This window comes from Fopius arisanus, unplaced genomic scaffold (genome assembly GCF_000806365.1).
Source record: "Fopius arisanus strain USDA-PBARC FA_bdor unplaced genomic scaffold, ASM80636v1 scaffold00183, whole genome shotgun sequence".
Classification (NCBI taxonomy): Eukaryota; Metazoa; Arthropoda; class Insecta; order Hymenoptera; family Braconidae; genus Fopius; species Fopius arisanus.
Window position 1 is genome coordinate 119,877 of NW_011887922.1, and position 11,380 is coordinate 131,256.

The 11,380-nt window shown below is 38.3% G+C and overlaps 1 protein-coding gene and 1 non-coding gene across 2 annotated transcripts in view; one reads left to right on the forward strand and one right to left on the reverse strand.

Annotated features, from left to right (window-relative positions):
- Positions 1–11,150, forward strand: part of LOC105272471 (uncharacterized) — a 15,329-nt gene extending 4,179 nt beyond the window's left edge. Inside the window, 6 exon segments of the mRNA XM_011314621.1 lie at positions 3,388–3,525; positions 3,610–3,763; positions 3,941–4,682; positions 9,966–10,032; positions 10,115–10,286; positions 10,531–11,150. Of these exon segments, the coding sequence (XP_011312923.1) occupies positions 4,113–4,682; positions 9,966–10,032; positions 10,115–10,286; positions 10,531–10,681 (960 nt within the window). The 5' untranslated portion in view covers positions 3,388–3,525; positions 3,610–3,763; positions 3,941–4,112 and the 3' untranslated portion in view covers positions 10,682–11,150.
- TRNAT-GGU (transfer RNA threonine (anticodon GGU)) lies at positions 6,498–6,571 on the reverse strand. Its single transcript has one exon. It is a non-coding gene; the product is annotated as a tRNA-Thr (tRNA).
- Positions 11,151–11,380: the final 230 nt, after the last annotated feature.

Sequence of the window (11,380 nt, forward strand, 5' to 3'; positions counted from 1 at the left end):
GGAGCGTAGGTGTCTCAACCTAACCTATGGGTTGCCCTATTCAATTAGCCCAAAAAGGGTTTCAGGGACTACCGGAAGCACAGTATATCGGCTAATTTTTCTCGATAGTCCCCAGCCCTTAACCCGATTTCGCACAGACAATTTTCAACTATTCTATGGGGGATTTTAGAGGAATTTAAACTATTTCATAATCGATAACGGTAACCGAATTTTTATCAGGGTTCTTCTAAACTGCAGGGATTCAGATGCTGTTTCTACTTACTACTTTAAGGATTATTTTAGCGTCGCGAGCCTGGGGGAAAACAGAGACGGTATCAGGTAGCTGTCTCCGAGAGGAGAATAGGTAGCAGGTAGCTAGTTACTCGGGGATTATTCAGGTAGCTTTTCCCCGGATTATATTTAGGTAGCAGGTAGCTTTTGCGAGTTTTACCAAGGTAGCAGGGAGCTTTTCGCGAGTTTAACTAGGGTAGCCGGTAACTGCTACGAGTTTTACTAAGGTAGTAGGTAGCTTTTCGCGAGCTTGACTAAGGTAGCAGGTAGCTTTTCGCGAGCTTAACTAAGGTAGCAGGTAACTTTTTTATTAAATTCCCGCGGTTCTCTCTCGCCCTTACGCTAGGTAGTTACCCTACGTGATTACAGGTGACGGATTCGCCTGGAATTTCGTCACAGCTCATATAAATCAGGGGATCAATGTGAAATGTTATTTTCCAAATTGCGAGAAAAAAAATCGTTTGGCAAATTCTTTCTCTTCTCATATATGTAAAGTCCATAAAAAAGATAAACTCTCAAAACCAGCTCAGTTAAATGATGAAAATAATCAACACTCTTCCAATTTATTTACTATTACTATTGAAAACCCTGTTGATGAAGCATTGCCTAAAACACAACACGAAAGAGATGACTACCGTTGTGAAGAGAAAAACAATGCAGATGAAATATTTTTGATGAATTTGGCGCATTTTTTTTTAAATTTAGAATTCAAATTTTATTTACCAGCATGAACAGTTCAGTACATTGCGAGTGAAGTATGTAAAATGAGCGAACAAAATCAAAAACTCGTTAAGAATAATTTATTAAAGCATTTACAAGCACTGAATTTGTCAGCAGAATTAATTGAAAATCTCCTTGATAATGTATTAAATGAAACTTTCAATAGTATTGATGAAAATTTAGGAACAATTTACAAGCGAAAAAAAATCTATGAAAAACACTTCCCTTATATCAGTCCTATTCAAATCTCTCTCAATAATTCAAGTAGTAAGAAAAAAATTTTTTTTCATTATGTGCCATTGGAAGAAACTATTAAACAATTATACAATAACAAATCAGTCACTCATAAATTGGTATTTGATCTCCCCAAAAATGACAGCAGAGTGTTGAGAGATTTTACAGATTGGAGTTTATTTAAAAATAATAATTTTTTTAGTGATAATCATAACGCAATTCAATTGATAGTATATCAAGACAGTTTTGAGATTGTAAATCCCCTGGGTTCTGCAAAAGCTAAATATAAAATTTTAGCGGTTTACTTAACCGTAGGAAACTACCCAGAGGATATGAGATCACATGTCAACTCGATGTACCTCGTTGCATTATGCAAGGAGAAAATATTTGATCATTCCAAACTTTTTGGTAGAATAGTGAAAGATTTGAAAACTATTGAGATTGATGGCATTGAAATATCTCCTGGTAAAATTGTAAAAGGTTTTCTAGTCTTTGTTACTGGCGATGATCTAGGAAGTCATGCACTAGGTGGATTCGCTGAGAATTTCAGTAAAACTCAGTACTTTTGCAGATACTGTTTGGTTACAAAAAAATCTTTTGAGACCGTAAACGGAGCGTTTGAAAATTACCCATTAAGAACTGTTGAATCGTACAAGAAAGTCATAAACCAGTTAAATAAACAAAAATATTCGTATTCACGAAAGAAGACGAATAAAAAAAAAATATTGATAGAGGGAATCATATTTAATTCTGTTTTCAATCAATTAGATTATTATCACGTTTGTCTTCCTGGCTTACCTCCGTGTCTTGGGCATGATATTTTCGAAGGTGCCCTTGCTTATGACTTGAAATTATTTCTCGATGATCTTGTTGAGAAAGGTTGGTTTTCATATAAACTACTCAATCATAGAATTGAAATTTTTGACTACGCAGTAGAAGATCAACGAGATAAGTTATGTTCCATTTCACCAACTTCGGGAAGACTATCAGGTGGTGCATGCCAAATATGGAATTTTTTACGATTATTCCCATTGCTAATTCATGATAAAATAGATGACTTTGACGACGAGGTGTGGGAATGTGTCTTATTGCTATCAGAAATCGTTGAGATAGTATGTGCTCCAGCAATACATGAAAGGTTTGCAATTCATTTAGATTCGCTGATTCGTGATTACATTTATTTACGAAAATTATTATTTGCACAACCACTTCGGCCAAAACATCATTTTTTCTTCCACTATCCATCCCTAATTCTTATGTTTGGACCCTTGATGAAGTCATGGACTCTTCGTTCTGAGAGCAAACATTGTTTTTTCAAACGAAGCATGAGATATTCACATAACTTCATTAATGTCACTAAATCACTGAGTACTAAACATGAATTGTTTCAATGTTTTGCTCGTTTAGGAGGAGAAATTAGTTCAGAACTCCAATTTAAAAAAGTTGACAAATTTAACGTGAATTTATGTAATGAAATGATTCAACAAACTTTATTAACCAAGGAATTACACCCAGATACTGTTGAGTGTCATGAAATCATTAAAAAGGGTGTCTCATATCGAATTGGCAATGGATTATTTATTTCACAAGGAAATTATCAGTATAAAATTGCGGTAGGAAGAATTTGCAAGATTTTGAATGATGAAAGTGAAGTTTATTTCATTTTGGAAGCCTTGAAAACGACATTTATCCCTTATTTAAGAGCATATAGATTGGGTGAGGTGTTAGAGCACAAATGTTTATCGTTTACTGAGCTCGTTAGCTTCCAAAAATTACATATTTATAGAATAGGTTCGGTTTTATGTATAAAGCCTAAGTATGCATTAGTTGAATGTCCCTTGTGATTATCATTAAATAATTAACTGATCGCTTCATAGAATAAATGTCTCATTGTAAGCCTTTTTAACTACCTATTTTTATTCATTTATTAAATTCATTGTAATTTGAATGTTCTTCTGTTGAATCGTTGTATTATATTCAATTGAATTGGTCAAATTATTGTCGATATTCAATGGAATATTAGGTAGGTAAAAACTTTATTGAAGAAAAAATGTAAAAAAAACTATAGTAGGAATATACCCAAATACAGGAGCCATGGTTCAGTTATTACATTGATTGTCCATTTACTATTGTGTAAAAAAAATATCTTCCTGATACTGGTAGCGGTGTTGAATCAAAATGGCGATTTTCAAAGTCACACGGCACGATAAACCATCTTTGAAAAAACTTGTAAAAGCGGAGACGGTCACTGAGCTCATCGATGCGAAGACAAAATTGTCATTGACGGACATCACATACAAGGTTTCCTCCTTCATTCCCATTTTTTTTATAATAACTTTATTTGTTTAAGCCAATTTTTAATCCATTGGTTTATTATTTGAATAGATCTTCATGGAGGACCTGACCAAGATAGATGGTGATGCAATACTGCAAGAATTGGTCTCAACTAGTAAAGAACAGTTGATGTTAATTCTTGTCCCTGATGGGATTGATTGGGATGGCAGCATAATGACAAAAAACAAACCGGATGTATTGGAAGGTAAAAAGTAAATTGAAATGAATAATTCCAACTGTTGGGCCTCATTAATATAAAAAATTTCAATTTTTTACTACTTCAAACTAATTTTTTAGCAATCATGTTCAATTTTTATTGATTTATTTAGAAACATTGATCGATGACCGAGTGCAATCCTTTTATGTTTATTTACCCTATTAGTTACAGAAAATCCAGAGAGGATTCCTCAGCCAGGTCAATCATCATCACGTCAATCTTCCGATTTAGACAATATTTATTGTTAATTGTCATCTTCTGTGCAAAAATCTCTGCGTACTGGAAAGTTCTTGGACTCTGGTGAAAAAAAAGTCTTATCCATGTCGTTGCAGATTATATGGCGAACGATCTGAAGGACACTTCTCTCACAATGGCAAAGAAAATGAGTCACCGAATAGTCAACAATTACTCAGCTTCATTCACGGTGAAAATTGGGGGTTTCACTTTGGAAGGGGCAGGTGCGAGTCTTGGGCAGAAACTTTATGATCGCATCAACTACGTCAAACAAGATCATAACGGGAGTGGAGCTTCACAGTCGTATACATCGGAAGATCTTCAAGAACCAACTAAGAAGCCGAAAGCTCAGGACGAGTATGGCTGTGTAGCATACTCACCTGAACTACCTGAAAATGAAACCTGGGAATCCCAGGAAGAGAAAAGATTGGAATTGATGGATTATTACAAATCTTCTGAAGCTGTTGAATCAGTTACTCAATTAATGGCTGACAGTTATTGTTTGCAACGCAAGCGTATAAACAAAGAAAAGGATTTAGACAAATTTTTCGCTAATTGGCCGTACTTCACAAATTACAAAATCATTATTGCCCTGGAAATTTATTTTGAGTGTAACTGTGGCTGTTCCGTTGTAACACTTGTGAGACACGCGCTCATGCATCGACAATCGACAGTGACGGCATCTCGCGGATTCCGTTAGCGTCGCTGCATTCGCGCGTGCCAAACGGGAGCGGATTTCTCCTCTAGAAGTGAGTTGATAGTTAGTTAATTCGAACACGTTGGCGAGAAGCAAACGAAAAAACCTCCATCATAAAAACATAAAAATACATCATCATCACCTCAAATCAACTGAACAAAATCAAAGTGATTGTCACAAACCCACAATTAATAAAACTAGTGCACTGGTAGTGAATAACTTACGGCAAGGCGACCGAAACCTCCCAATATTCACATAAACTCAAGCGGCACAAAATCCCACGATTTTGTGTCTCCACGTGGCACAGAAGCCACGATCCCCAGGACGCAAACTCCTCAATTGCACCTGACAGCCTGAACCGATAGAATAAGTGTTCATGTTTTGTTTAGTAATTTAAGGCGAAAACGAGAATTTCAATCTCTTTTGTGTGTGTGCATGTGCGTGGGAGAAAAATATCATTCGCAGTCGGATAATCGAACTGTAACTGAAAATAAATTGGGTTTTTGATGCCGACAGGCTTTTTCCCAAAAAATGTCCGTGTTATCATTCATTCGCAATCCAAGTTCATTACAACTTTCATACCACCTAGGGTATGAAAGTATTTAACAACTTTTCAGTGGCGGTATTCCGCCCATGTTCCGCCCATGTTATGCAAATGTTCATATAGGGACAAAAAACGATTGGAAGTGGTCAGAATAAATGACAATAATTACCCGATGCATACTTATGAAAAAATATGGTACGTGGAGCTAATCAGGAACGTTTTTCTAATTAATTGAGAAAAATAATTCGTAGTGTAATGATGCAATGAAACGATAGTGTGGGGAAATCTGGCAGTAGGCGCCAGCGTAACGTGGATCGGGTGAGCGGACTCTCGGTTGTAATCGAACGGCAGCCGACCAAGTGATGGGTTCACTATGAAAGGGGGGGGGGGCGGTTATTATCGCGTATTTCCAGATATTGTCCACTGCTTTCTAAAAATTCCCCCAACAAGTATGCACATATCGATTAAGAATCGAATTCTGAGTCGATCTGTACCTATAAACTTTGGACCATTTTTTCACCCCCTACAACCCTTATCCAACATGGGCGACAGAGGTTCCCAAAAAATGGTCCCGACAAGTATGCATATATCGATTCAGAATCGAATTCTGAGTCGATCTGTACCTATAATTTTCGGACCATTTTTTCACCCCCACAACCCCGACCCAAGATGGTCGACTGAGGTTCCCAAAAAATAGTCCCGACAATTATGCATATATCGATTCAGAATCGAATTCTGAGTCGATCGATACCTACACATTTTGCAACATTTTTTCACCCCCACAACCCCTACGCAAGATGGTCGACTGAGGTTCCCAAAAAATAGTATGCAAAATAGTATCCGACAAGTATCCATATATCGATTCAGAATCAAATTCTGAATCGATCTGTACCTATAAACTTGGGACCATTCTTTTCACCCCCTACAACCCCTGCCCAAGATGGCCTACTGAGGTTCCCAAAAAATGGTCCCGGCAAGTATGCATATATCGATTCAGAATCGAATTTTGAGTCGATCTGTAGCTATAAATTTCGGACCACTTTTTTCATCCCCTACAACCAGTATCCAAGATGGGTAGGGTTGGAATACAACGGTTGGAGTACAACGGTTTGGAATAGGGTGGTGGTATTTACGTTCCACATTTTTAGGTAGGATAATGGAAATCATGGATGGAATCGATTTTGGATAGGTGGGAATAACTTCTCAATATATTTAGTCTACAAATAATTCCAGAAAAAATTGAGATATTTTCAGACCGGAAATCGAACCCGGGACCTTCCGATTACCAGTCGGGTGCTCTCCCCAACTGAGCTATCCGAATATATACTGATTTCCATTCAAATCATTTGTCAATATTGAACCACACCGTCCTTCATACGGCAACCATTTTTACAACGATTGGGAATAGGGTGAGGGTATATGCGTTCCACATTTTTAGGACCCTGCGGTAGGACCATGTTGGGTAGGGCTTGTAGGGGGTGAAAAAATGGTCTAACATATATAGTGTAACGCTTTTCCCGGGTTGGACTCTTTTCTTGGCGATCCCTGTCCACACCCGTACCACCATAGTCCTACATCCCCTAACTTCGTCACAATTAATTCCTAGTCAGGCGCCAGGTGACTTTGTTAACCCAGTGCCACCCCTGGACGAGACCGGGCTTTTAACCTTCCGCTCGATGAAACCCTTGAGACTGCGTTTTTGGTATTTGCCGGATCCGCTAACCGGCCCCTTGATGCTCCCACTTACCCCTATGCTGCGTTTTGTCAGATCCGCTAACTGCTCCTCCGGGGGATGCGGTGCTAGGATGGGGCTACGTGCCTGCGCTGCCGAGTATGTAGGTTTTGGAGAGAGGGCGGGGTCCGGGGATCTATTCGACTCCGCGTGATCGTCAACATATCCTTTATTATCTCTTTTCACTTATCACTACTCCTATGTCGCACTTATTCGTGTCTCTACACTCGGCCAGGCGGGACAGCACACTCACACTGACACTCCTCCTTATTTATTTTATTATTTATTATTTTACTTATTTCGATTTAATTTAATGAGACTTATTTAATTGTTACGACTTCCGGCCTGTCGTTTGTGATGTACTGTTTTAGTTTATTTTGGGGTGGTGACGTCGGAACGGGAATTATCAGGGGCGAGCCGCACTTCTGCCTCCCGAGGTCACTTCGTGACTCTCGGGGCGGAAGGGGGTCGCCCTCGGACATCGGTATTATCCAGGGTCGCCACCCGGGCTGGAGCCTCGAGGGTAACTCCTGGACATCCTCCTCGCCTCGGGGTCCCTTAGGGGACGCTCTCGGGCAAGGAATCATCGCCCCGGGGCTGACTGCGCGGGCCGAGAGGCCTCGCGGGTCGCCTCTCGTGGGCCGTCCACGCGCTACTCCTGCTCACCGTCGACTGTCTGCTCACGTCTCTCCTATTGCTCCCCTCCCTCTTCCTTCCTGTCCTCTTCTCCTCCCGAGTCGCCCAGGAGCGGGGAAATGTCGGCGCGGTTTGCCCCCGGGAGATTTTCCACCAGGTACTTTGCTTTGCCGGGTACCTCCGCGGCGGTGGGTTTCTTACCGCGACGAGGCCTCCCATCTTCGGTGGTCCATCCCCACGACATTCAGGGGTGCGGGTCATCACTCCGACTTAACTGCGCGTCTCCTCCCCCACAGATCCGTGCCTGGTCTGCAGTTTCTCTAGCCTCTGGCAAGCTTGGCCCTTTCTAGGGCGGAGGACCTTGCCGGGCACGTATTCGGCAGATGACTCCTGGGCACTTCACGGTATCCATCCGGTAATTCCCTCCCCGCTGCCTCTAATGGATTAATTACTCTTTATTCTATGGCTATCTATTGTACTTTCTGCTGGATATTTCCCGTCGTTATTCGCGCTTCTATTTTTCTGCTCTCTCTCATTCACACTCTCATTCATTCCTTACCTTCCCGCTGGCCGTTACAATTATTCTCTTTTCTCTTCTTCTTAATTATTTACATTTTAATATTCGCTCGTTGTTCGCGCGGGTGATGAATTTGGGGTTCATCACAATAGGTATAGATCGACTCAGAATCCAATTCTGAATCGATATATGCATATTTGCCGGGACAATTTTTTGGGAACCTCTATCGACCATGTTGGGTAGGGGTGGTAGGGGGTGAAAAAAATAGTCCGAAATTTATAGGTACAGGTCGACTCAGAATTCGATTCTGAATCGATATGTGCATACTCATTGCGGCCTTTCTTAGAAAATAGTGGACAATATCATTGGAAATACGCGATCATACCCCCCCTCCCCCAACACGTAGTGAACCCGTCACTTCGCCGACAGCCGTTCGACTACAACCGAGAGCCCGCTCACCCGATTCACGTCATACTGGCGCCATCTGCCAGATTTCCCAACACTATCGCTTCATGGCATTATTACACTACGAATTATTTTTCTCAATTAATTCGAAAAACGTTTCTGATTCGCTTCATGTACCCCATTTCTTTGATAATTATGAATCTAATAACTGTTGCCATTTATTCTGACCATTTTCAATCGTTTCTGGCCCTCAAATGGACATTTGCGGAACATGGGCAGAACATTCGTATGTACTTAGCCGACAGGTGATTGCAATCCACGAAATGAACTAATTCAGTCGTTTGTACTAGGTGTATACCCGTTTGTACTGAGACCACAATGTTTTGTTATTTTCTATATTATTTTTAAATAAATAATTAAAACTCCACCATGAGTTTGGCCAACAGATTAGTAAAAATTAATATTTTTCAATAGTTTCAGTCTATATCGATAGAGAATCGTTTGTAGTTGAATAATTTATTAATCTCATTGTTGGCTAGTAACAATTTTCCAATATATTATTGAAAATTATGACACTGCGTTCAAAGGGTGTAGGCCACGTCACGTGATTTGTGTAATGGCGACGGCGTGCGGAGCGAAGATGCTTTTAAATTTAAAATAACGATATTTTTAAAATGAAATAGAATAGTGGTCAATATTGAGGGAAATTACTTGAATTACTTGGAAATTACTATTACTATCATTTCACCATTCTGAATTATCTTGTGAAAACATGCAATATGCTTCATATAACCTCAAATGACTACCTGAAAAATATCAATTTTTACTAATCTGTCGGCCAAACTCATGGTGGATTTTTAATTATTTATTTAAAAATAATATAGAAACTAACGAAACTTTGTGGTCTCAGTACAAACGGATACACACCTAGTACAAACGACTGAATTAGTTTATTTCGCGGATTGCAATCACCTGTCGGCTAAGTACATAGGAATGGGCAGAACATGGGTGGATGGTCCGCCCATGGTGAATTGCTAGGGTGCCCACGCAGATCATCTTCTAGGAATAAATTGTGTAGAAACCTGGGAGAAGTCTTTAAATGAGCTGTACGTGCCAATTGTTCATTTTTCAAGGACCAGAGAAATAGTCGCAGTTGATAAATTCAAGAAGAGAAACAAAGGTCAAGATATTCCCGAAGAATTGAGACACATTTATAATGAACAAAAAAAAAAGCCAAGGAATATTGCAATGTCTTCAACAACAAATGCCCATATAAGAACATATTATTTGATTTTATTAATAATTATATCTGATCTAAAGAAAAACTCGAATTGCTTTATGTACTGATAAATGTGAGTCACTAGATCTAGTTACACAATTCTTAGTAAAACACGTCCACTAAATTTTGGATTGTTTGTTTTTCAGGAAGACACAGAAGATGATGAAATCTTGAATTTCGTAGATGTCTTCAATCCAGTATTAATTATTAGAGGTTCGTAATGATGACGTGGTTCAACGAATGTAAGAAAAATACGGTAATTAATTGAAATTTTTTGTCTTTGCATGGCTTTCAGGAATTGATATACATAACAATCCAGCTCGTAAATACGATGTGGTTATCGAGAAAAAAACTATCACCAGAGTCAATTCGTTCCTTGATGGAATATTGATAACATTTCTAATGTATTTCATTTTTGGATTTGCCTACCCACCAGAGATTGAAAGGACTCTGGAAGTGATCCAACGGTCCGCAGAAATGATATTATACGACGTATTTCCTCATTACAACAATAGCCTGACAATTTAGTGGAAAAATTTTTTAAAAAGCAATAGAATAGAGCAAATTCATTCATAGTCTCTTTCAGCGCTACTACTGAGTATTATGTTCCTTTTTGAATTTAATGTTTCTGTGATTCATGAATTTCAATGTGGATTGAGGAGCTTCATTTTTTTTTCCGATATGATTGTCATTGTCGTTTGAATTTTCCAGATTATTCCTCAAAATTAATCCTCCTTGAGGAACCAAACGAGGTGAGAAAGAGAAAGGTGGTAAGAGAAAGGCAGTCATTCAACATCCAAAGCTCACCAGTTTTGTTCAAGAAATCCACTCATTCAAAGAACTTGACTCCAGCGATTTATGAATTGATTTTACGATGGATTTCCGTTTTTTTAAATCTTAATCTTATGTTTTCACTTGAGGAATTATATATATTTTCTTAATTTCTATAAATTTTCTTAATTTCACTTATATTTTCGTAATGGTTGCTAAAATCATAACGTATGCTCTTCAATATTTTATACTACAAATTCTCAAACAATCACTTTATGATGGGTCAAATGCAAAAATTGGTATTCTACAGGTCTAGCGCTGTTGATTGAATGAGCTTTACCAAAGGCTCACGCTGATGAAGATGATTTCTTCAGGGAGCTTCTTTTGCAGTGCAAGACTGCACTGATTGTGCAGCGCGAAGGCATGAAAAACTATTACTATCTTTGATGTTCTTAAGAGAATAACGTTTAATTGGTTCATATATGTTTATTGTCAATGTTATGAAACGTATTACAAAAAGTCTAAAATGAGTTGTTTTAATATATATATAGTGAGTATATAAGCATATTTCATAATTCCCTTTTTGTGTTAAAAAATGTAAAAGAAAACTGTTCAATTATAAAATTAAAAAATGAACGATAATTTTTTTTCATATTTTTATGATGAAAAAACCCTTTGTATATCGATAGAAAGCATATTCCTCAAGGAAAATAATAATATAATAATAATAATAATAATTATTATTATTAATATAATTTTACCGAAAATTGTATATGAATTTACACGGTTC